The following is a 27,311-nucleotide window of genomic DNA, read 5'->3' on the forward strand; positions in this document are numbered from 1 at the left end:
AATATCAATTTATGTAGTTACCGACCCAATGCTTTATTACAAAGGAGGCTAAACAGGCTTTCAGACAGGCACAAAAATACTCTTATTTACATCAATGTCAGCAAATTGGAGGACTTACAACAGACAGACATTTAAACTTGGGTGTGCGAGTGGAAGGAAAAAAAAACCTTTGGCACAAGTAGTATTTCCTTTCTGTGCAAGAACAAAATGTGCACCTACTCGGAGTAATATTGGTCAGTATTAAGTACATTTTACTAAACTAACTAGTAATACAAAGACTCCTACCAGTAACTACCGTATATTTGATCTATCTTGTATAATTGAGTTGAACTGCAAGATCTTGCGATGTCAAACGTTAAGTGATTTTAAAACAGACTATAAAGCTTCCTTGACCCACTACATTTTTGCCATGACATTCTCAAACATGATACTGTACATTTTTCACCACATAGCAGAATAGTTCAAACAAAGTAAGGTCGCCCCAAGTAGTATTGGGGCGGCAGGGTAGCCTAGTGGTTAGAGCGTTGGACTAGTAACCGGAAGGTTGCAAGTTCAAACCCCCTGAACAGGCAACCCACTGTTGCTAGGCCGTCATTGAAAATAAGAATTTGTTCTTAACTGACTTGCCTAGTTAAATTAAACATATTTTCCTTGTGGAACCACTTTTTACTACCATCAGTTTAAAAAACAGCCACAGTGGATGCATTCATCATAAAAAATGAAATCTAAAATAGGACTTTGGAAGACACTGCTCTGTAGGATTTAAGACGTGGGTGTTCAGACCAGAGAAGAGCCTGGATTTGTACGACATGATGTCAAAGCAACAGGACCTCTTATTGGTGGTGTTTGGACTAGTGTGTGCAGGTGGGATCAGCACAGATCAGTCAGGACTCAGGAGAAGGTCAGCAGCACCAACATCCCCTTCCGTTTAGTCAGTCAGATGGTTCTTCATCAGTTGGTTTCCTCTTGGGCCTTCACTACACTGCCGGCAAAGGGATTAGAAAATGGGACGGCAACTAGCACAGCGCTGTTAAGAAAGTGTATAGAAGTTATACAAACACAAAATGGGGATGTAACTAGCAAATTGACAAAATACGGATACTTTGAAAATTTGCTTGGTTTAGGATTCTTGTTCATGAAACCTACTCAGGCCCAAAGAGCAGTGAACAGAGTGAGATTCGAGTGACATTCGCCAACGGCCTAAGGAACATGCAGGATTGGTCTTGTGAGCAAGCACAGACCTCCAAACACCCAGAACCTATTGGCCCCTGTCGGTCTGTCCGTCCAACAGTCCATCTGTCTGTCTTACCTGCTGTTATCACCTGTAGAGGCCTCTTCAGCAGGCTTCTCCTTGTCCGACTCCTGCTTCTTATCATCAGGACTGGAGTCGCCATTCATATTGTTATCTAGAGCAAGCGTCACACACACACACGTCAGGAACAGACGCACACGCAGACACACACACACTTTCAGCCTGCATTAATAATCCAAACAGACAACCATCTTCTTGCCCAGACATACATTTTTTTCCCAGCTCTCCTTTTACGACCCCAAATCTGAAATCTCCTGTAGGAGTTAGGAGGGGGATGACATGTGATACGCTCATGCCTATATCTGGGCCAGGCGGAGACTAATCTGATTTTCTATCCATTGGAAATGCCTGTTTCATAGAGATACTTATCTGAGGTATGGCTAAGTGGTACGGATGTGGTCCCGACTAGAACACAACCCTCCTGATCATGTTAATACTTACAGAGCCCATCGTAAAAAAGGGCATAATGCCTACAGACCGGTCATAGTCTGAAGAGTTATAGGATCACAGAAATTGAATTCTATGGTGGTAAGGCTGCTGGGGCATTTTACTCTTAAGCCTTGTTCACATTGGCAGTTTGAAATGACTCAAATCCAATTTTTTTTGCATACCTGATTATAATCTGGTATTTTTCCTGCAGTCTGAACAACCAAAAAAAATAAAATCACATGAATCTGATATTTCAAGTCACATTTCAAATCACCTTTGTATGTGGTTTGAAATCAAGATTCAAATCGGATGTATTTTCTCTCAAGTGTTTTTTTTTAAGACTGTTTTTAGGCATATCTTGTTGCTTGCTGATTCTCTTGACAGTTTTGACAAGAACAAGTGGTAGCTAACTATTTTGTTAATTGTTTACAAACAAATTAGTGAATGCTAGAGAGCTAAACAGCTAGCTAGTTGACTGCTGTGGCTAGCCAAAAAGGGCTCCTTTTCAAAGTTGGATCATATACTTTGAAACTTTAAAAAGGGTGTTTTTACCAGGGGTCACTCATATTACCGCCAGTCACGAGTCATGACCGCAGTAAGATTCCACGTAACCGTTCATGGTAATCTCCTTTTATGCACTCTGGACATTCTTTGGTAGTACCCAACTTGCTAACTACCATCAGATCCTAATGGCCTGCTACTCAGGGCTCTATTGTCCCGCTAACCACTCTGATGTCAATGCAAATACAATTGAAAATCACATCAAGCACTTGTCAAAACAGTAGCCCTATCTTACTTTTAAAACGCACCTCACGGTGATGATTCATTTGAACAGAGTAAAACATAGTTGAACAGCTCTTTCTAAGGGGATGATTCATTCAAAACTCCCATAAGCATATTGGAGCTGATGCAAGAGCCCAGATCCCCCAAAAAGAAAATGGAATTAAGATGTTATAAAATACATACGCCTACTGCATATTACACATGGTAGAAAAACAAAACTGATTTAAGATATATTTGGTACATAATTGGTCTACTCTATACAAATGATAGTAATTGCTTTTCAGTGTGGACTGTATTATTATGCATAATGGATGGACTGGACCTTCTGCTCCGCTCCAAAATGTATACCATGAGTCTGGGAGAGAACGTACAGGCCTAGGCCATGCTGTTGGTTCACTGATTATGCAGGTCGGCTCACAGTTAGCCTGCAATTAGTGAATTTGATTTCATTTTGAATAGCCTTGTAATAGGGAATGTTCATAATTAATTGGGTGACATGCTTGGAGTGAAATCAATATTCTTATATTTATTTCTCAGCTGCTCATATTAAGCACATGCTGGCTATAAACCCCAAGTAGCTTACAAAACGGGTTGGTGGGAAAGCGCGGCCTCCACTCACTATTTGAGTGCAGACAGATTACATCTTTTTCCCCCCTGCCCCTGTTCCTGCCCATTTGATAAATGGGCCATTCTAAATCGAAACAAATGTTAAATTTTTGGTAAAGACCAGACTAAATTGAGAATAGTTTTATGGTTGAAAATGTGATCAGTTGATGAGAGAACAGCTGTGCAGCCTGAGGCAAGGAACAGAGTGCAAGCTTTTTTAAAATACTTTTTCAAATCATCAACAGCTTATAGTCAGTTGGATCATGCAGACCATATACGTTCTGATTTCTAAGACATTCTAATGTTTGCATCATTCACAACTAAAGTTCCCAAATAACTCTAAATCTAGCATATAAGACTAGTTTCAAATGGTCACTTATATGCTCAACATACATACTTCATATGTGCACTCGCTCCGTAATGGGAAAAATATCCTTTCTATTTGATGCAGATAAGTTCAATTATATTCTTCTTACTATAAAATCATAGAACATAGAATAATGTGATGGGACTTCTATATTATCAGCTAGATGAACAAGCCCATGGCATGGAGCATAGCCAGATAGGCCTACAGTAACCTGACTCATGTTCTGTTCTTCTGAAATACCTTTTCTTCATATCATAATGTTTCTTTAGACCTGACGAAAATACATGGACTTATTGCGATGGTGTACATTAAATTGATTTAGACTTTTTTAAAATGTAGATGTTCCAAAGCTGTGAATCAGTGGCTTGTATGCGAGGAGGCATGGAGATGCTGAAGGTGTTTGTTAATTAACGGTCATTTACCGTGAGACCGGCAGTCTTTGCATGACAATAACCTGCTGACCAGATTTCATGACCCTAAAACTGATTTTGAACCTTGAAAGCAACTGGGAAATGTCCATGGCAGGCATTGTTGTCACCTTAGCTTGCTACACTTGGGGCGGCAGCGTAGCCCCTGAGCTGACAAGGTACAAATCTGTCGTTCTGCCCCTGAACAAGGCAGTTAACCCACTGTTCCTAGGCCGTCATTGAAAATAAGATTTTTTTCTTAACTGACTTGCCTAGTTAAATAAAGGTAAAATAAATGGAGTGCTAGGAAGCACGTCACGAGCACCACCACCAATCAACACCACCCGCCGTTACTATGACAACTAGCGTAGCCAAGTCAGAAAATGACTTGTCTGAACATACACAAATCCAAATTTGGTCACATGTAACTTGCCATTTGGACAGTCAGTATTCCAAAACCGATTTGTGCATTAAGGCCTGCAGTGTGAACAGGGCTTTAGTCTACACGAGTGGCCTAACCGGTCATAAAGGGTGGCCAATGACGTGGCCAGAACACCAAGGCCTATATGATCAGTAGACAACACTCTTTTCATACAGGGATGAATGCACAATGCTCACGCCAATTTTCATTCCAATGAATCTCCCATTGACAACATGACGATTTATGAAAAAGTTGCGCGTATTTCCAGTTTGGATCCAGCCCACCATAACTGATTAAATACAGTATCAAATCATAATACGATATGTGGGCATAACTAGAATTTGAGATAATTCTCCTAATGTTAACACTGCCTGACTTATGCAAAAAATCAGATGTGTGTGTGCATATCACAGCGGATACGTAACTACCTATACTAAGTGAGTGTTTATCTTTCATCACAATATGTTCCCACAGTAATTGTTTATGTAAAAACTGTAATTACTAAAAAACATTCTAAACAAAAGGGCACAGATCTGTTAAGTCTCAGAGTCGGTTTGGCCTTTCTCTATACCGGCTGGTGAGGAGTTTCTCCCAAACAATTAGTCTTTTGGACAGAAATTCACAGGATATGTCACAGGCCACACAATGAGCATTGCAGAACACTGAGGAAGACACACATCCTTCTGAATCTGTAATGTTTGATGAGTTGACGCTCATCACATCTAGGATTTCTATCAGATTCCCAAGGAGGAATATGTAGGGCATTGACCCTAACCACAGATACTGGGTAATATTTCTTAATCTTTCTGAAGGATTCTGTAGGCTAATCTGATCTGAGACAAGTACTTTTGGACAACTTCTAAACCCAGCTATTGTTGAGTGATCAGGTATCAACCACACAACTCCAAATTACATTAGCCCACTTAGCTAAAGCCTTGGGTTTAGGTCCAGACATACAGTCAGTAGTGTGTCACCAAACCACCTCCCTTACATGTATCACAAATCTCCCACTCCACAAGACCCCGGTCCCACTCCTACACTCCCACTGTTGAGTTGTTCTCCCTGACTTGCTCAGCCTTCTTCAAAGCACCACTCTTGGCTTTACTAAGTTCACTAGTGTGCAGCTTGCCAGTGTGTATATAGGAACAGAGCCCCAGTCCCTCACTCCTCACAGTACCTGTGTTGTTCTCCCTGGCCCGCTCAGCCTTCTTCTGGGCTCCCTTCCTGGCCTCCTCCTGCTGCTTCTGCTCTGCTATGGACTTGTTGAGCACCTGGCTGAGCAGCTGGTCCCCCTCCCCCAGCAGGAACATGCTCTTAAACTTGTTGTACAGCATGGTGGACTTGTCCATGATGTCCTGGCTGGCCTTGAACCTCCGGATCTGCTCACCCATGGAGAACAGACAGTAAATACAGGAGATATAGCTGGTCCTCTGTAGCTCAGGTTGGTAGAGCATAGCGCTTGTAACGCCAGGATAGTGGGTTTGATTCCCGGGACCAACCCGTATGTAAAATGTATGCACAAATGAATAAGTTGCTTTGGGTAAAAGAGTCTGCTAAAGGACATATATTATCATTAGAATATCAATAGCATTTCACTTATTAAATCCCCAGATCTGGCAACAAAGAGCAGCATGTACATGGGGTATGCATGAACATATAAACATGCACCTACAGTTGCATACAATTAGCAGATGTTCTTATGTACTCTTATAATGTGATGACCTAAGCAGAAGGAGAGGGCCAAGTGGCAGCAGGTGTGAGTCTATGACCTAAGCAGAAGGAGAGGGCCAAGTGGCAGCAGGTGTGAGTCTATGACCTAAGCAGAAGGAGAGGGCCAAGTGGCAGCAGGTGTGAGTCTATGACCTAAGCAGAAGGAGAGGGCCAACTGGCAGCAGGTGTGAGTCTATGACCTAAGCAGAAGGATGTAGGGGAAGCTCTACCCTCAACCCCAGCAGGGTGGGTCAGCACATGCATTCTGGGACACTTTTGGTGACATTCACACTTCAACATTAACTCAGGACACAGCAGCTGTGTGGAGGGACTAGCATAATGATTGGTCACTTGGTTTATGGTGAAACAAAAGGCATTGAGAACTAAGTGTGTGTGTGTGTGTGTGTATGTAGGGGGGCAGCTCTGACAGAGACGTTACCTTTTTGAGTGTTGCAATGAGCTCTGAGTGTTTCTGCAGGTGCTGGGTGGTGACCTGCAGCATGCCCAGCTCATCCAACGCCACCAGACACTTCTTCACATCCTACACACACACGAGACAAAACTATTTATCTTCTTCGACCAGGTGAGTAACAGCCTATTAGACAAAAATACAAAAGGTCACCCCCCCAAACAATAATAACAGTATAGTGCAAGGCTGGGGGTCAATTCCATTTCAATTCAGTACGTTAACTGAAATTGGCCATAACTTTTGCTGGTATTGTCACCAATACAGCTGCTGGTTTTGTCACCAATACAGCTGCCCAATACAGCTGCTGGTTTTGTCACCAATACAGCTGCTGGTTTTGTCACCAATACAGCTGCTGGTTTTAACACCAATACAGCTGCTGGTTTTGTCACCGATACAGCTGCTGGTTTTGTCACCAATACAGCTGCTGGTTTTGTCACCGATACAGCTGCTGGTTTTGTCACCGATACAGCTGCTGGTTTTGTCACCGATACAGCTGCTGGTTTTGTCACCGATACAGCTGCTGGTTTTGTCACCGATACAGCTGCTGGTTTTGTCACCGATACAGCTGCTGGTTTTGTCACCGATACAGCTGCTGGTTTTGTCACCGATACAGCTGCTGGTTTTGTCACCGATACAGCTGCTGGTTTTGTCACCGATACAGCTGCTGGTTTTGTCACCGATACAGCTGCTGGTTTTGTCACCGATACAGCTGCTGGTTTTGTCACCGATACAGCTGCTGGTTTTGTCACCGATACAGCTGCTGGTTTTGTCACCGATACAGCTGCTGGTTTTGTCACCGATACAGCTGCTGGTTTTGTCACCGATACAGCTGCTGGTTTTGTCACCAATACAGCTGCTGGTTTTGTCACTAATACAGCTGCTGGTTTTGTCACCAATACAGCTGCTGGTTTTGTCACCAATACAGCTGCTGGTTTTGTCACTAATATAGCTGCTGGTATTGTCACCGATACAGCTGCTGGTTTTGTCACCAATACAGCTGCTGGTTTTGTCACTAATATAGCTGCTGGTTTTATAGCTGCTGGTTTTGTCACTAATATAGCTGCTGGTTTTATAGCTGCTGGTTTTGTCACTAATATAGCTGCTGGTTTTGTCACTAATATAGCCGTTTTGCCCATTTGAGAAGGTATGTGTTGACTGGGCATAATGGACATGACTAAGTCACCCAGGATAAAAGCATCTGCTAAATGGCATATTATATGTCACCCAGAAATACGTCTGGTAACAGTCAGGAAGGTGTCAAGAGGTCAAGTGAACTCAATGACAACTAGTGTTCCCCTTGTCCACACGGGTACTCCTTGTATATAAACTCCTTATTTGTTTTGTGTTACCATTTTATTTTGCAAATATTGGTCTAACTTTTTAACTCTGCAGTGTTGGGAATGGGCTCGTAAGCATTTCACTGTTGTATTCGGCGCATGTGACCAATACAAAATGGGATTAGATGTTTCCCCTCCCATAAATATGGTATTGTTGGTGTTGTTTGGGTGGGGTTGAAGGTTAAGAGTAGCAGAAGAGCCATCCGTTACAATAGACGGACACACAAAACGTTCAACTTGAAATGTACTTATACCATTGCATAATAACTCCACCCTCGGTCTAACCAAAAAGAGCAGCTTCTTTTTCTTTCAGCCTCATGTAAACCCAGACAAAAACCTGATGCTTTACTCAGTCAACTTGTCTGCTCTGAAGACCTGAATCCATCACAGGTCAAGATAAGGTTCAACTAGACTCTGGCTTCAGTGTGACAGCCACAAATGTCAAACAAAGCCAAAACCACCCAATGGCTAGGAGGATCCATTAAACTGTCTCCCAACTAAAACCTAGAATGATTTGAAAGCTTCTTCTTCTGCAAAAAGTGAGTGTGTAAAATGACCCTGGTGAAGTAAATAATTGATTGTCTCTTGGGTAAGGGCTCTGTAGAAGGCAAGGTCTAGATTTAGGGCAGTCTTTTAGGGCAACTTACTGGGTTGTCAATCTTGAGGGAGATTTTGATTTCTCCATGCAACCTCTGCAGCCTCGATTCTATCGATATCTCTGCCATGAAGGAAACAAAAACCGACATCGGTCATGACTTGTTCATGAAAGCCAGAGTTGATCCATCTTGACAGAGGACAAGTAGCACCAAGTAGTCACCTTTCTTCTTGTCTCCTTTCCTTTCATCCACTTTGTTTCCATCATCTTTGTTTTGCCTGAAACACAGAAGACCATTAACGCACCAAATCAACTCAGGTCATGTGTCCATTTCAATTTGAAGTTCACAAGTTCGGTAAATAGCCCAACCATTTTTACCTACCTCATCCCCATACTGTTTTTATTTATTTTATGCTCTTTTGCACACCAATATCTCTACCTGTACATGACCATCTGATCATTTATCACTCCAGTGTTAATCTGCTAAATTGTAATTATTCGCCTACCTCCTCATGCCTTTTGCACACAATGTATATAGACTCTCCTTTTTTCTACTGTATTATTGACTTGTTAATTGTTTACTCCATGTGTAACTCTGTGTTGTCTGTTCACACTGCTATGCTTTATCTTGGCCAGGTCGCAGTTGCAAATGAGAACTTGTTCTCATCTAGCCTACCTGGTAAAATAAAGGTGAAATAAAAAAAATTGAAAAAATAAACATGCAAATGACTTACCAAAAACCTCACAAGTACACACACACAACCAAACTGAACTGCCAGTCATTTTAAGAGTAGCACCACTGGAAATTCCCTCATCAACATATCAACTGGAGATAATTTGAGATGGATGTACAGAACAGGGAACCCAATTCCCACCCCATCCAGACCCCTATGGAGTGTTTCTATGGAGACTTCTGCCCAGCGCCAGCAGGGCCCTTGTGACCTGTGCACATGGAATGAGCCTCATGTCTGACATCCAATTATGTCACTCCCCTGTCCTCCCGCTGCGGCTGCCATTCAACATAAACCCTGACCCTGTCATCTTGTCACATTGACCTCTGACACACGGCTTTCTACACACCCGACTGTCGGGAGCCATTTTTAGATGGAGCAGTAAAAAATAAAATCACTAGCCATTGAAAATGTATATCCCCGTGGGGGGGGGGGGATGTGGAGCCCCCGCGTGGGGGGGGGGGGGGGGGGGGATGTGGAGCCCCCGCGTGGGGGGGGGGTGTGGAGCCCCCGCGTGGGGATGGGATGTGGAGCCCCCATTGTCAATTCACTACCAGAACAAACCTCGTCATAATTTCCAACATGAACAGCTTGGCTTTTTTTTTTCTTCTCAGGTAACAACAACACATTTTGATATCCTCTTCACTTTTATCTCTGTCAACAATGTCTGATGGGAAACCTACAGATTAAGTCTTTTTGGTGGCTGGGACAGACACCCGCAGCGTGAAAAGACAGGGGGCTTGTCCGCGAGGACTGCGCGTCCCCGCACAGGCGTGTCACCTGACTGTCTAACGGGAGTATTGATGGGCGAGGGAGCGGCCGACCTGTGATCCCCTGGCTCTTCGCCCAGTGCCTCAGGCCCCATGTGACTTGCTGGGGTTCAGTCTTTTGTCATGCGACCTCTTTGACCATCAGGGTTCTGAGTAGGTGCTGGCTCAGCAATCCGAAGGTCAACCCTGTTACGACAGTACAGTGATCCATTCACTTCAACTAAGTAGGAGCGTGGTGCCACTTTCTGTACACAGGATCCGAGTCTCCAGAGGCCTGTCCGGTCCCCTGGCAGTGGCTTCATTCGCACCGTTTCACCCACCCTGAGCTCAGGTAAGTATTTTGCTGATTTGTCGTAGATGAACTTGGAGACCTGTCTTCTGTGACGTAGCTTCACCAGCACGTCTGTCACCACACATGGCTCCAGGAGAGTGCTGGCTACTGGCAGAGCTGCTTTTAAGCGCCGTGCCGTGAGGTGCTGGGCCGGGCTGCTATCCATGCCCTCTGTTGGGGTATTGCGCCACTGCAGGATTGCTTTCCAGGCATCTTTGCCCTCTCGCAATCTGGCTGGCCATAGCGGGCAAACTGAGCCTTGCAGCGTTTGATCATTGTCTCTGCTGAGAGGTCGGGGAGGAGGTCGATCTCCCAAAAGTCTGAGTAATGATCGACTACCAGCAGAAAGTCTTTGCCACTGTGCTGGAAGAGATCTAGACTTACTATCTGCCAGGGGCGCATCGGTAGCTCGTGGGACATCATCGTCTCTCTCTGTTGCTCAATGGCATATTCATTGCAGATTGTGCATTTACTGACATAGTCTTTGATTTCACTCTGCATTCCTGGCCAATACAGTGTGTCACGTGCTTGTCTGTAACAGGCCTCACCTCCTATGTGACTTGAGTGCACGTGAGCCAACATCTCAGGGCGCAGAGACCAGGGAATAACGACTCTCTGACTCTTGAATATTACTCAGTTTTGAACACTGAGCTCCTCTTTGACTGGCCAATATTCTCTGACGCCTAAAGCAGTTTCTTCCCTGCAGTCGGGCCAGCCCATCAGAATCACAGACCTCAATGCCTGGAGTTGCTCATCCCTGTCTGTGTGCTGTCTGATTTGTATAAGGCGCTGGTCCGTAACATTAAGGTAGTCAGCCTGGTTGATGTGTTCAACATCCACTTGCTCTGTTTGTAAGCTGCACACTGCGTGTTGTTCATGCATGGAGCGTGTGTGAGTGCCTGATGCAGTAGCCCTGCTGAGCGTGTCACTCACATACATCTCTGGCCCTGGCTTATACACCACCTTGAGGTTGTAGTTTTGTAGGGCCAGTAGCATGCTCTGCAGTCGTTTTGGGGCATTCAGAAGAGGCTTGCTGAATATAGCAATATGGGGCTTGTGATCGGTCTCTGCGGTAATATTGTCGCGCCCGTACAGGTAGTGGTGGAAGCGTTGGCATGCAAACACAATGCTGAGGCACTCCTTCTCTATCTGGGCATAGTTCTGCTCTGTTGGGGTGAGTGCCCTAGAGGCGAATGCCACAGGCTGGCCCTCCTGCATGAGGCAACAGCCAAGTCCATACTGGCTTGAGTCACTCTGAATCGTGACAGGTTGACACATTGTAGTATCGCAGTACAGGTGTCTGGGTGACCAGTTGTTTTATTTCCCTCACCGCTGCGTCATGTTTTGGGAGCCAATGCCAGATGGTGTCCTTGTCCATGAGCCTCCTTAGTGGCTCACACACTTCAGAGAGCCGCGGTAAGAACTTGGCCAGGTAGGTGACGAATCCAACGAAGCGCTGCACCACCTTCACGTCAGATGGCCTTCACTTTTTCAAGATCCACCTTCAATCCGGTGGAGGACAAGATGTGCCCATGAAAGCAGACCTCTGGCACTTTAAACTGAAGCTTTTTTATGCTTAGCCTTAGCTTGACCTGTCTGCATCTGACCATCAGGGCCAGCAGCTTGGCATCATGGTCACATTCTGCCTTCTCATCACTGTCACCAACAGCCCACTACGAGGATGTCATCTGCTATGGGTTCCACGCCACTGAGTCCCATCAACAGCTCATGCTGATTCCGCTGATACACCTCTGGAGCCACCAAACGGAAACTTCAACCACCTCTTCCTGCCCCAGGGTGTCCAAAAGGTGGTCATGTAGCTGCTGGGCTCGTCGAGCTTGCACTGCAGGAAGGCATCTCTGGCATCCACGAGCGTGAAGACTCTGGCCTTTGGGAGCTTGTAAAGACCATCCTCCAACGTGGGCATAATGTAATGTGAACGTCGCAGAGCCCGGTTGAGGTGTTTAGGATCAATGCATATCCGTAGCTTGTCTGGTTTCTAGACGATAACCATATTACTTATCCAGTCTGTAGGCTCGGTGACGGATATGATGTGGCCATCTGCTTCGTATTTGTCAAGCTGAGCCTTCGTAGCTGCTTTCATGGCCACTGGGACATTGCACACTGGACAGGCTGGATTGCTGCGTCCAACTCAAAGTGGACTAACCCGGGAACTGACTCGACCGGTGCGTTGAAGACATCATGGTACTTGCTTAGGAGTGTCTCATTGCTCAGGGGCCCAGCCTGGACTTTGTCTATAATGTTAAGATCAGCTGGGATGGTGAAGTTAATAAGCCCAAGGCGCTCGCATGTAGAACCTGACAGTAATGGCTGTTGACTAGCCTCAACTATTTAAAACTCTAGGGTGTGTTTCTGGCCACGTAAAACACACTCTGTCACAAACAGGCCTAAAGAGGTCATGAACTGGCCTGAATACAGTTTCAGCTTGGTGCTACTCTGTGTGAGTTTGTCTCTGGGCGCGAGCCTCCTTTTGTCTTTAAGGCTCATAACGTTGCATGTGGCCCCTGAATCTAGCTGGCATTGCTGTGGTTCATTATTAAGTAGCAGAGTGACAAACCACTTTGTCCTTTTGCCCTCACTGCCCCTATGCACTCGCTAGCATGTACATCCTCTGTGCTGTCATTCCCTTCATCTGTGTTTGTTTCCATGGAGTGCACTTTACCCTCCTTTCTCTTGCTTTTCATGCAGACCCTTGCGAAGTGATTAGCTGTACCACAGGAATTGCATATTTTTCCATAGGCTGGGCAGTGTTCTTTTCCTCGTCCATGACAAATGCCACAATATCGGCATGTATTGGGGTTGTCTACTGCAGAGTTGGCTGTAGTATTAGCTGTGGCAAAGGGGAATTTCTTTACTGGCTGCCTGAATGTAGCATTGACATTGTCCGTATGTTGCCTTTCTAGCCCATGGACATTAACGGTATATCAGTAAGCTCTGTTGCACGGCATGTCTCCACTGCCAAGGACAGCGTCAGGTCACATTCTCTCAGCAAACGTCTGCGGGTGCCCTCATCAGTTATGCCAAGCACAATCTCATCTCTGATCAGTTCATCTCTTAAAGCACCATAGTCACATGTAGCTGCCTTTTCCCTTAACCTAATGACAAAGCTGTCAATGGACTCCCCGTCCTCTTTTTTGCAACAACAGAAAACATAACGCTCGTAGATGACGTTCTTTGCTGGCTTAAAGTAATGTTCAAGAGCATCAAGAATAGCTGTAGCGTTACCTTGCTGAGCTGCTGTTAGGTTCAGGTTGTGTTTGTATACGTGTCGGCATTCAGTTCCCATTATAGTCCTCAAAGTGGCAGCCACTACCTCATCGTCCTTTTCCAGAAGTCCCGTGGCTAGCGCAGAGTCCTCCCATTCACCTCTAAACGTATCCCAGTTCGTGCTCCAATCCCCACTGAGCTTCATAACGGTGGGAGGGGGAATGTTCGCTGCCATGTCTAACCGGCTAAGGCCAATTCCGGCGAAATATTACTCAAATAAGCATTTGTTTGGTAAACCAGAACAGGTGACTCTAATTTGCAGAAAGCATGGTTAGTTATCCGACTCCATGTTTGAATGTTAAATGATGAGACAGAGGCATTGATGCGAGTAACCAGTCTTGTTCAGTACATCACAATCCATCCGGGTATCTCAAGCACACCGGTAAAACACATGAGTTGCAGTAATGAACATTTACCAAGAGATGTCATCACTGTGCCATCTTACACCCATAACAGGGATGTGGAGCCCCTGTGGGGGGATGTGGAGCCCCCGTGGGGGGGGGGTGTGGAGCCCCCATGGGAGGGGGTGTGGAGCCCCCGTGGGGGGATGTGGAGCCCCCGTGGGGGGGGTGTGGAGCCCCCGTGGGCCACACCCCCATGGGGGGGTGTGGAGCCCCCGTGGGGTACTAACTAGAAAGGTGAGTGTTGGGAGATAGATAAGACGGATGGTTGCCTTACTCTTTCTGCTCGTCTGGTTTGCGTCGTTGACGATCGTCTTTGTCCCCCGTCTCGGTCAGAGTGGGCTGCTGCCGCTTGCGGTCTCCCGCAACCCCCTTGCTCTTCTAATGGTTAACGGGGTGGAGAAAGAGATGCTGATTGGATGTACATACATGTAGACATGCTTGGCTGGCACCGTTTGTCATGACATGGTTTCACTGTGTAACTGTCTGCTTCACTAGGCTATTTAGGGCACACTCTGTAATAGTGGAAACAGTAACTAAATTAGAATAACTAGTTCACTACTTTTGGCCAGAGCCCCAGGCACCCTAATCCCTATTTAGGGCACATAGGGAATAGGGTGCCATTTGGAATTTTGCCAATCCCTGTTGGTGAGGTGATTTGTTGTGGTTCACCTCTGCGAGTCCCAAATGGCACCCTATTACCTGTTTAGTGCACTACTCCCTATGGGCCCTGGTCAATAGTAGTGTACCACATAGGCATTAGGGTTCCATTTGGGACACTTCCCTTGTCTGGTTGTGGAACACCCACCTCCTGGTTCTCTGAGTCAGAGGAGCTCTCCTCTTTGGTCTGTCTCCTCCGTTTAGCATCAGGGTCCTTCTTCCCCTCCAACTCTCTCCCTTTGTTGTCTTCCTTCTTTCTCCTCCCGTCCAGCCTCTTCTCTTCCTCTCCTCTCTTGGACTTGTCTTCCGGCGTCCTTTTTCTCTTTCTCTCCGACTCAGCAGTGTCCCTGAATGGAGAGAAACGTCTTTTAGGAGTTATTTTACCCAGGAAAGTCAAAGCAATGTTGCTCAATGGTAGCTACAGTAGTGGTGAGCCACTGTTGTTTTTCTGACAATTAAATAGTCCATTAATGATGGATTACTAGTGGATCCTTTAAAATCAGCAGATGGGTCTCATATAGAGATTCTATTAGATACATAGAACTGAAATTGTATAGAACTGAAATTCTTAAAATACACATTTATTGTTCTTGTAAATGCACATTTGCTCTTATTGTATGTATTTCTGTGTGTTTCTTGTCTGTCTGTATGTCTCTTGCTCTAGATAACAATATGAATGGCGACCCCAGTCCTGATGATAAGAAGCAGGAGTCGGACAAGGAGAAGCCTGCTGAAGAGGCCTCTACAGGTGATAACAGCAGGTAAGACAGACAGATGAACCATAATCACAACCGTACAGGTCACTGCCTGAGCCCTGGGGGTCCTGCTGCTGGAGTAGGAGCATCTTCTCAGCTTTGGTCTTCCTGCCTCGCCGCTTAGGAGTGGGGCCCTCTCCATCTGGACACACACAGGTCATAGAGTTTGTAGTTATGAGTCGTCATCAGCTATCATAATGAGGGGGGACACTACTGTCCCAATACAGAGGAGTGCTATGCAAGCTGTTTTCCATTACTTTGGTTGTTGTTTTACCCTTTGACAACACAATAGAGTGCCTGGGGTAGGTCTGCTGTCTTGCACACAGTGGGAAAGGTAGAGGGTTGCATTGACAGACACTGTACCTTGAGGGCTGGATGTGGGACTGTTGGCAGCGTCCTCTTTCTCAGAGTCGGCCTCTACATCACTCTGACAAATGACACAAGACAGTGAGTTTAGGTTCAAAGTAATTCACAAGTTGCACTATGTCTAGATTAGGTGAATTCATGATATACTTCAGCAATAATGCCCGGGGGGGGGGGGGGGGGGGGGGGGGGTATATGGTCAATATACCACGGCTATGGGCTGTTCTCATCCACGACGCAACACAGAGTGCCTGGACACAGCCCTTAACCGTGATATATTGGCCATATACCACAAACCCCAGAGGTGCCTTATTGCTATTATAAAAACTGGTTACCAACATAATTAGAGCAGGAAAAATAAAATATTTTGTCATACCCGTGGTATACGGTCTGATATACCACGGCTGACAGCCAATCAGCATTCAGGGCACCCAGTTTATAAATGAGGATATGGGATACCTTTTTCTTCCTTCTTCTCTTGGGTTTGGGAGTGTCTGTAGATTCATTTGGTGTGGGGTCCTAGAAAAAACAGACATACAGATGCTGTCAAATAGATTGGCACACTTTGCTCTTCACAATGCAGTGCAGTGCAATGGAGTAGAATGTTCTGCTTTTCTATAAAATTGCTATTTTTACCCTGTAGGCACATGAAACTTATCACAGGTGAGAAATTACACAGTAAACAAGAATCATTGGCTCCAAACAAATTAATTTGATCAATTTAATCCAAGCCATTATTTTACTTTGAAGTTAGAAATCTTCATGTATTTATTTTTTGTCATGTACAGTTGTAAATCAAACAAATACACGTGTAAACACCAACATCTTTTTCAATTTTAACTTATTTTAGAATAAATAGTCAATCATACAAAGGTGCCAATATAAACCATGCAAGGGTGCCAATATATTTGACTGCATCTGTATTGTAATAATTCCCTCCCAACTGTCCTTGCATTAAAATAAGGGGAAGTTGTGTTTCAGCCACATCTAGTGGATTACTGTGGTATTACACCTACCAAGTCAGCAGGCAAGAGTCTAGTTTCCAAGTCCCAGAACAGTTCCTATCAAATGAAGGATCAGTCATTGGCGCAAGAGAGCAACTTACCTTTCTCCAGAGCGACATAGAATGCCATGCAAAAATAAAACATAAATACGTTGCTTTAACTGATAAGAATTGCTGTAGTTCAGCCCACCAATTAAAAGCTTGATAAAAACACCACAAGGAGTAAGGGAGCAACACGTGTCACTGATCAACAATCAGGCCTCAGTGCCTGAGTCAGTAAAACAGTCTAGTACATCAAACCTTTAGGAGGTGGGAAGGAAAGGGAGGGAACATGCTTTCAGGTCATGCAAATGACATTTAACATACCACATCTAATTCACAAAAACATTTACCCATTTATTTACATTTTTATGGTGAATGACCACTCTCACTAAACACAACATTTGCGTCATCCCCCATAGTGAGAGCCCAGGTTTGTTCAAAATGAATGACAGTGGTTATTTTAAGGGCACAATCACACCAATATCCATGGTATATTAAACTTACAGGCTGTAACACAGGTACTGAAAACTCCTCTCTCTTTGCCCTGCCCTCTCACCATTCACTATAGGGAAATAACCCTCCATACCCCTATCCTCGCCTGTAGTTCAGTGGTACAGTTGTAAAACACTCAAAATACCATTGTTACCAACAGAAAAACCAGGCTAGCTAAGAAACAGAGGGAGGATACGGCACCAAACCATCACCTTAAGGCTTTGCAACGGTAGTCGTGCAAGCCAATGGTAACACGGTTGCCTAGCAATAGGAACAAAATAACACCACCTATAAAAGGAAAGTCACCAGGTGCCACATCATGCTTTCCCTAAGTGGGGTGCAAGGGTCACCTATCCCATCATGCAACAGTACGTACATCCTGGCCCTGGGGCTGTCCCTGTTCAGAGACCTGCATGCCCCCATCCTCCTCATCATCCTCCTCCTGTCCAGCCTCACTCTCAGCCCCCGACACCTGTGTAACCATATCAAAACACACAGGGCCCAGGGTATGGGGGGGTTAGGTTAGTTATTTAGTGGGGCCAATTGACAGCTAGACAGAGAGAGAAGTTGGGCCCCGTCTCTCCCTTGACTTCAGTCCTTCGCTCCCAGACAATTCCACACGTAATTGGGATTCAGCTCGGACAAACAACTCTGGTCAAGTACTAGTAATATACCCCACAAATAACATTTGCCAATTCAAGATTTGCCTCCTGGGGTATTACGACACAAAGCACGGTACCATTGGCAAAAGGAGACAACATCAACAGCAGACAGACACATTGGTACAAGAGCGCACGGCATTTAATGTTACGTAGGCGTGGTGCTTGTCAAGAAAGTGAGGTTAGTCAGTATTCTATGGTGTTCACGTGAATAACACAGTAAAGTCCATATAAAAATAATGACCTATGAATTAAGGTAGATGGTAGAGTAGTTAGCCTACTTTGGGTTTCTTCCTCTTCTCATAACCTCCCTCCTCGTCCCCTTCCGGGTTACTGTCAGAGTCCTTCTCCGTTACGTTATCCGACAGCATCATTTGCTAATGAAAGAAAACCAAACATGTTACTAGAAAGAAGAAAACATTCCTAAATCACAGACCGAGGAACAGACTACTTTCACCCCAAAACCCAACCTTAAAAGGGGAAATCCACATTTGAAACAATAACAAAAAGGGGTCACTTGTTTTGGTAAACAGCTGAGGGATGGGCCTTGAGAAATAGAATATTACTGCTCTTGCATTCATAGGCAGAACTATGGATGCAAGGACTGACCATCCATGATGTCCAAATTATAGATTTAACCACATATTTTGAAGCTATACAGTGTTTGTTTACATTGACTTTGTTTTTTTTAAATGTTGAGTTAAACAAGCTTATATTCTGGGTTCTGATGGGCTATGACACTTGAACTAAGCTCATGAGGCATTTATAAGTTATATTCTTCAAGAATCAATGGCTATATATCATTAATTTAACAGCCCCAAAATTGATGTAGCAATAGTAGATTGCCCCTTTAACCATTAGGGCACCCCCCCCCCCCACATAGAGAACTCCAGGGTCATGTTAATTTGGCACTAAATGGAAGTAAATGGATGAATGTACTGATTGTTGGGGGAGCTAGCACGTAAGTATTTCATTGCACCGTTTATACCTGCTGTAAACTGTGTACGTGACAAATAAAATAAGATTTGATGGGCTAAAATGCTACAGTTGTCCCTGACCCGACTCTCAATGTGCAACGTAGACGGTCGCGGATTAGGCCCCTCATCCTCCCCACTTTTGTTTCTGTCTAAAGTAACTAGACCATTAACAGGCATCATACAGTACGTCTTAGAGGTGCTTATAAATACGTAAAGTACTTTTCATTTGGCTGAGACCAGGCTGAACGCTCACATTCAGTTTCTGTTGCATAAAGTCTTCCGTTTGTGTGCCCTAATGAACATGAACCAGAGCAACATGACAAAAGAGAGGAGATAAAACAAACCTTCTCTCCATTCAGCTCCACCTTTGGGTTGTTCTCAACCTCCCACAGGCCTTCATTGAAACCCTTTCTCTTGTTAGGCTTGGCATACTTCTCTTTATTGGGCAGGTAGGGATATATATCTTTGGGGCCTAAGAATGCACTGCAATAGAGGAGGAAAGTCAATGCATAGATGCTTTTCTGGTGCTCAAACTGATGTTTGTATATTGTACACAATGCCAATATCAAGTACTGGTGTATTGTTCAGATAGAGGGTGTAGTGTATTGTAGTATAGTGTATGGGTGAGACAAAGGGAACTACTGTAGATAACTTCTTACGTTTCATGGGTACCAAAGAAAAAGATGGGAAACTTCATGTTGGCCGGCTTCACAGCTCCATCAGAGTAGTCATTAATCTGGTAGAAAGGGAAAGAGCAGTGAATTGATTAGCCTAGTGTGTACATGTCATGTAATTGGCAGACAATTCCAAAAATCCATCTTTAATAAATGCCCTATGTGACAAATTAACTGTGTAACAAGTGCATTAAGTGTTTAGAATGGAAGTAACAACTCTATAATACCATGAAATAAGACTAATGACTATACGTTAGAGCTGGGACGATAAACCAAAAATAATCGACAGACCATACCCATCACAGGCATTTTGCTGATATCGTTCATTAAGATAAGTAGCCTATACTAGAGAAATATGAAGTTTGAAATGAAATATTTGTGCTAATATGAGTGATTGTTAATGGGACAATTGATGGCTACAATCAGCAAACTAGTAGTAGTTTAAAAGAATAATACATGAAAAAATGTGGTGTAATTGTAAATGTATCGTTATTGCATAATTTCAGACAATTTATCGCGATATGGATTTTTGTCGATCTCGCCCAGCTCTACATACGTCGTTAAGGTAAATGGAAGTAACTTGTCTTGTGTGATTGTGTATTGGCTTACCCTGGCAGGCCAGTGAGGGTAGCCCTTCATCTTCGCAAAGATCAGGTCACCCGGTTTGTAATCCCGAGCCATTCTTCTTGCGACGTACGGCACTCTGTTGACACATGTGACCAATCACATTTGATGTGATTTGATATAATAATAATAATACGTAGAACACAGTGCAAACAGAATGCAACTTTAGCCTACATACACAGAAAGAACAGCTTGATGAAATGCATCAAGTCCTACGAAAAAGCCAATTGGGAAAATGTTACAGGACCATGCACCTACCTATTGCACACCTGAATTGAGTTTCAGTTGCGAATCCATTCTACAAGTGTACGACTTATAGAATGCATGATTCGTGCATAACAGTGTGGGTATGTAGCAAGGACACTAACCCTTACCCCCATGCATTAGCGCATCGGGTCGTGCACACAAACAGAAACGTGGACGAATCCAGTTTCATTCCAAATACCGATTCTCCCGCGACCCATGAACATGGCATTACATATGTTTACATGTAGATACATTTTCGTGCTTGTCAAAATCTAGCTACCTAGTGTTTAGATACAATGTTTCCTTTTCGCGACATTCTAGTATTTTCCGGTGACAACATGAACATGCGGGCTGTCTTTCTAGCTTTGACCTCAGTTCAAAACGAACTAATACATATCGTTAAGAAAGGAATACTAGTATGTGTATGTTAGTATCATATTCACAAACATTCTGAATGGTGTTACCTAGAAGAAAATGAAAAATGCTTACCAAAGTAGTACTATATTCGTAGCTAGCTAAGCAGCCTACACAACTTGTCCTGCTCCCGCGCAACACGGTAATGGATTTTACCATAATAGCTCTAAAATAGGGTGAGCTAAAATCCTAAACACAAAAATGATAGTCTTTGCAATGTGTATCTTGGTCTTTTTACGTGAAGAAAGTAATTGAAGTGACGTTATTTGTGCTTCTGGTGTGCACATGGTTGTATTTGTAGATGTAATCAATGCAAGACAATTCAAGTGGATGAGGTACACCCCTCTTATAAGATGCAAGTTTAGGAGAACTGCGCAAGTACATTTCCTTGGTACTGATGCTGCATTCTGTTATTATGGTTGACCAAGTCCACATGTGATCATTTTGACAGCTAGTACAGTTGACTTGAGGAACTATACTTTCCGTTTTTCTCAAGTTGCCTCAAACTGAAATATGAGTTTGTCTAATACTCCAAAATTCGACTATGTTATCACATACTAATGCATATCACTCATTTGCAGGTAAGAGCATTTTTTTAAAGCGTTAGCCGACTCTTGCGTGAAATAACTTAATATTGAAATTGTTGGCTACTTTGTATGTCGACGTGGTCATTATAGCTGTCTTCATATCTTACAGAATGCTGACATGTAGTGGAGTATTCTAGTCTTGCACCAGTACAGGAAATCACATTCCTTACTGCTTGCGATTCATTGCCCTCCAGTGGTGAAGATCTGTACTTAGCCCTACTAACATACCACTACAGGAACTGAGTATTGTTCCCTCACTTCTCTTTCATTGTATTATAGTACACTGCTCAAAAAAATAAAAGGAACACTTAAATAACACAATGTAACTCCAAGTCAATCACACTTCTGTGAAATCAAACTGTCCACTTAGGAAGCAACACTGATTGACAATAAATGTCACATGCTGTTGTGCAAATGGAATAGACAACAGGTGGAAATTATAGGCAATTAGCAAGACACCCCCAATAAAGGAGTGGTTATGCAGGTGGTGACCACAGACCACTTCTCAGTTCCTATGCTTCCTGGCTGATGTTTTGGTCACTTTTGAATGCTGGCGGTGCTTTCACTCTAGTGGTAGCATGAGACGTAGTCTACAACCCACACAAGTGGCTCAGGTAGTGCAGCTCATCCAGGATGGCACATCAATGCGAGCTGTGGCAAGAAGGTTTGCTGTGTCTGTCAGCGTAGTGTCCAGAGCATGGAGGCGCTACCAGGAGACAGACCAGGACATAAGGAGATGTGGAGGAGGCCGTAGGAGGGCAACAACCCAGCAGCAGGACCGCTACCTCCGCCTTTGTGCAAGGAGGAGCACTGCCAGAGCCCTGCAAAATGACCTCCAGCAGGCCACAAATGTGCATGTGTCTGCTCAAACGGTCAGGAACAGACTCCATGAGGGTGGTATGAGTGCCCGACATCCACAGGTGGGGGTTGTGCTTACAGCCCAACACCGTGCAGGACGTTTGGCATTTGCCAGAGAACACCAAGATTGGCAAATTCGCTACTGGCGCACTGTGCTCTTCACAGATGAAAGCAGGTTCACACTGAGCACATGTGACAGACGTGACAGTCTGGAGACGCCGTGGAGAACGTTCTGCTGCCTGCAACATCCTCCAGCATGACCGGTTTGGCGGTGGGTCAGTCATGGTGTGGGGTGGCATTTCTTTGGTGGGCGGCACAGCCCTCCATGTGCTCGCCAGAGGTAGCCTGACTGTCATTAGGTACCGAGATGAGATCCTCAGACCCCTTGTGAGACCATATGCTGGTGCGGTTGGCCCTGGGTTCCTCCTAATGCAAGACCATGCTAGACCTCATGTGGCTGGAGTGTGTCAGCAGTTCCTGCAAGAGGAAGGCATTGATGCTATGGACTGGCCCGCCCGTTCCCCAGACCTGAATCCAATTGAGCACATCTGGGACATCATGTCTCGCTCCATCCACCAACGCCACGTTGCACCACAGACTGTTCAGGAGTTGGCGGATGCTTTAGTCCAGGTCTGGGAGGAGATCCCTCAGGAGACCATCCGCCACCTCATCAGGAGCATGCCCAGGCGTTGTATGGAGGTCATACAGGCACGTGGAGGCCACACACACTACTGAGCCTCATTTTGACTTGTTTTAAGGACATTACATCAAAGTTGGATCAGCCTGTAGTGTGGTTTTCCACTTTAATTTTGAGTGTGACTCAAAATCCAGACCTCCATGGGTTGATACATTTGATTTCAATTTATCATTTTTGTGTGATTTTGTTGTCAGCACATTCAACTATGTAAAGAAAAAAGTATTTAATAAGAATATTTCATTCATTCAGATCTAGGATGTGTTATTTTAATGTTCCCTTTATTTTTTTGAGCAGTGTATTTAGTTACATTCTCTTTTGCATCTTCTTAATGTCTCATTCATTCAGGAACATACATGTTTGGTTATGTGTATGTTGTAGTGCAGGGATGTAGTGGTAAAAAGGGTAGATAGACCCTATTCACACAATTAAAAAGGTTTTAGTTTGAGTTTATCTTCCACTACATCACTGAGTTGGAATTATCAGAGGTCTCGTCTAGAAAGGTGAATCTCTGTGCAGCAATGACATCCCATCAATAATACTAGGCCTGCGACTGCTTCCTCTGACACCACCAAAACTGTCACGACTACTTGAACCTTTCTACTGTTGAATGAACACATCAGGAAGGACTGAATGAAGGTGACCTAGGTGTGTGTGACCACCAAACACAGGACAGAACAGTTGTGTGTGTGTGCGTATGTGCGTGAGGAAGACAATAGGAGTAAAGGAGATACTGATGAATGTGAAGGACAGGCCCGTCACCCCAGAGAGGGGGATTGGGGAGGAGAGAGAGAGGAGCAAAGCAGGTCGGGCAGGCCCCAGGAATAGCACTGAAGAGCAACCAGGAGGAGGAGGAGGACCCCTGCCCAGCCTGTAGGGTGAGAGACCTTGGTGTTGGACCTGAGCCAGCTCAGTGGGGTTCAGACACCAGGCCTAGTGGGGATGGAGGTAGGTAGGGAAGGAAGGAAGGAAGGAGGGGGATGGACGGATGGAGAGAGGGAGGGAGGGATGGACGGTGGTAGTGTGTCTATCTACCCTTCACCCTGGCAGACGAGGTGTTGGCACCACGTTCCATCCCTCTTTCTCTCTGGAGCCCCATGATGTCCTGCTATTCTCACTGCTGATGCTCCATATCACCTAGTAACATTCAGAGTGTGTACATTTACTTGGCGAATAAAGGTGATTCTAATATACCCTTAACATAATAACATACCATTAACATAATAACATACCATTAACATAATAACATACCATTAAAATAATAGCATACCCTTAACATTATAACACACCCTTAACATGATAACACACCCTTAACATGATAACACACCCTTAACATAATAACACACCCATAACATAATAACACACCCATAACATAATAACATACCCGTAACATAATGACATACCATTAACATAATAACATACCCTTAACATAATATCATACCATTAACATAATAACATACCCTTAACATAATAGCATACCATTAACATAATAACATACCCTTAACATAATAACACACCCTTAACATAATAACACACCCTTAACATAATAACATAACCTTAACATAATAACATACCCTTAACATAATAACATACCCTTAACATAATAACACACCCTTAACATAATAACACACCCTTAACATAATAACACACCCATAACATAATAACACACCCTTAACATAATAACACACCCTTAACATAATAACACACCCTTAACATAATAACACACCCATAACATAATAACACACCCATAACATAATAACACACCCTTAACATAATAACACACCCTTAACATAATAACATACCCTTAACATAATAACACACCCATAACATAATAACACACACTTAACATAATAACCCACCCTTAACATGATAACACACCCATAACATAATAACACACCCTTAACATAATAACACACCCTTAACATAATAACATACCCTTAACATAATAACATACCCTTAACATAATAACATACCCTTAACATAATAACATACCCTTAACATGATAACACACCCTTAACATAATAACATACCCTTAACATAATAACATACCCTTAACATGATAACACACCCTTAACATGATAACACACCCTTAACATAATAACACACCCTTAACATAATAACACACCCTTAACATAATAACATACCCTTAACATAATAACACACCCTTAACATAATAACACACCCTTAACATAATAACAAACCCTTAACATAATAACATACCATTAACATAATAACATGCCATTAACATAATAACACACCCTTAACATAATAACACACCATTAACATAATAACACACCCTTAAACCTGTTCAGGTTTTGGCATATTTTAGGACAAGGTGTGCAAGGTTTAGGGTACTCCAGGCCTGTGTATGCAGTGTGTAGGGTTTAGGGTACTCCAGGCCTGTGTATGTAGTGTGTAGGGTTTAGGGTACTCCGGGCCTGTGTATGTAGTGTGTAGGGTTTAGGGTACTCCAGGCCTGTGTGTGTAGTGTGTAGGGTTTAGGGTACTCCAGGCCTGTGTATGTAGTGTGTAGGGTTTAGGGTACTCCAGGCCTGTGTATGTAGTGTGTAGGGTTTACGGTACTCCAGGCCTGTGTATGTAGTGTGTAGGGTTTAGGGTACTCCTTGCCTGTGTATGTAGTGTGTAGGGTACTCCAGGCCTGTGTGTGTAGAGTTTAGGGTACACCAGACATGTGTGTAGGGTTTACGGTACTCCAGGCCTGTGTATGTAGGGTTTAGGGTACTCCTTGCCAGTGTATGTAGTGTGTAGGGTACTCCAGGCCTGTGTGTGTAGGGTTTAGGGTACACTAAACATGTGTGTAGGGTTTAAGGTATTCCAGGACTGAGTATGTAGGATTTAGGGTACTCCATGCCTGGACTGTGTGGCTTCTTCTGAAGGGCACCTTGCCAGAGTTTAGTGAACGATGGTGTCCTTGAGTGTGTGTGTGTGTGTCGTGCCCGTGGATTGGCATCCTTCCCCTCGCCGCGGCTGGCAACTCTTCAGCTCGTTGGGGGGTGGGCAGGGGTGCCATTGGTGAATGATAAAGTAATTGCCATGCAGGTCAGTATCTTCATTAACACCACAGCCATGATCAGGGGGCATATTATTTGTTTATGAAGTGTTACTCGACCTGGTGATGAACTATGGAACTCTATTAAATGACCTAGTATGAAAGTAAAAGAACCAATCAAACTTCATATGATTGAGTAGGTATTTTGAATAGTGTTTTCAATACTATAGGTGAGATGTTGTCCAAAATAATGGATTTAATTAAATGTCTGAAACAATATTTGGTACCGAGTGGCACAGGTCGTGTATTAGCAGTAATACAAAATGGCTATTGTTGAAACACTGGATGTCTGGTGGTGACTAATCTGAAGTAGAATTACTTTGTAAATGGATAGTGACGGCATTTGTGTTTTTAACCCCCAAGTCCAAAAATGAATGTACCTTTTCCAGATTAAACAAGAACGAGAGATGGCAGAGTTTTTCTGGAGGAGGCGTAAGAGAGCTTCCTATCAGCTCTGCAGCAAGAAAGAGAGAGAGAGGGGTGGACGAGAAAGGGAGAGAGGGAGGGACGAGAAAGCGAGAGAGAGGGAATGAGAGTCAGGCCCTCGGACAGCAGGTGAGTGTGTGAAGGCAGGGGATGACAGATGCTTCTGTCAGCGTTCCAACAGTCGCCGGTTAGTGGGAGCGCCACAGATGCCTCCTCCTCCCTCCCTTCTTCCCTCCCTCCATCCCTCCCACCTCTACTCTCGACAGGCTGCGATGGGGGATGACAAGACAGGATCAGTCCTCTCAGTGGTGGAGTGACCACACTGACACGCGGGCTGGCGTTGGCAGAGGAGGAGTAAGGTGATGGAACAGGCCAGAGCTGTGCCGGGGGCTTGGGTCTAGGGGGCATGTGTGGGGCTGCTGGCGGGGTTATAAATGCGGGGGTCAGCGAGCGAGGACAGGAGAAGGGCTCTCTTGCTGGGCTAGAGGAGCCAGCTGAGACGCAGGGTCCGCCGCGCTGGTCCACCCTGCGAGGGGAGCAGATGTTTTCGCTCAGGGGCGAGCCAAGTTCCGGAGCAACCTTCAGCTGCTTGGAGGTCAGGTCTTCAATAAGGGGAGCGGTGCACGGGACATTTTGGAGGCAAACGCTTCAACTTTGATACAACAACATATTAATTATGGTGCTAGATCCGGTGCCGAGGGTTATAGTGGAACATCCCACCCCACTGGGTTGAGCCTCGATCAGGTTGACATTAGCCAAGGTTTCCTGGCAGTTCCCGCGCCGTCCCAGAGCTAGCCTACTTTTACACAC

At 44.5% G+C, this 27,311-nt stretch overlaps 1 protein-coding gene across 6 annotated transcripts; it reads right to left on the reverse strand.

Moving 5' to 3' along the window:
* Positions 1-14: 14 nt before the first annotated feature.
* Positions 15-21,096, reverse strand: LOC110497343 (PC4 and SFRS1-interacting protein). Of its 6 annotated transcripts, none has more exons than XM_036954089.1 (18): positions 20,942-21,096; positions 20,192-20,285; positions 19,568-19,644; positions 19,253-19,391; positions 18,213-18,308; positions 17,649-17,744; positions 16,752-16,796; positions 16,195-16,254; positions 15,736-15,799; positions 15,415-15,514; positions 14,766-14,964; positions 14,235-14,338; positions 8,659-8,714; positions 8,489-8,559; positions 6,475-6,576; positions 5,503-5,704; positions 1,310-1,406; positions 15-977 (listed from the first exon to the last, which is right to left on the reverse strand). In XM_036954089.1, exons 2-18 carry the CDS (start codon positions 20,261-20,263, stop codon positions 929-931), a joined length of 1,629 nt encoding a protein of 542 aa, XP_036809984.1. In that variant the 5' UTR covers positions 20,264-20,285; positions 20,942-21,096; the 3' UTR covers positions 15-928. The 6 variants fall into 6 exon arrangements, with proteins under 6 accessions (XP_036809984.1, XP_036809985.1, XP_036809987.1 ...); XM_036954090.1 differs by having other exon boundaries at positions 15-982; XM_036954088.1 differs by having other exon boundaries at positions 814-1,027.
* Positions 21,097-27,311: the final 6,215 nt, after the last annotated feature.

The sequence above is a fragment of the Oncorhynchus mykiss genome, chromosome 19 (genome assembly GCF_013265735.2).
Source record: "Oncorhynchus mykiss isolate Arlee chromosome 19, USDA_OmykA_1.1, whole genome shotgun sequence".
NCBI classification, from domain to species: Eukaryota; Metazoa; Chordata; class Actinopteri; order Salmoniformes; family Salmonidae; genus Oncorhynchus; species Oncorhynchus mykiss.

Coding starts and splice junctions, on each gene's coding strand:
- LOC110497343 (XM_036954088.1), bottom strand. CDS start 20,263: ATGGCTCGGGATTACAAACCGGGTGACCTGATCTTTGCGAAGATGAAG. Junction 18,309..19,252: donor TGGAGCTGAATGGAGAGAAG/GTTTGTTTTATC, acceptor TTCTTTCATTAG/CAAATGATGCTGTCGGATAA. Junction 8,560..8,658: donor GAAAGGAGACAAGAAGAAAG/GTGACTACTTGG, acceptor CCTTCATGGCAG/AGATATCGATAGAATCGAGG.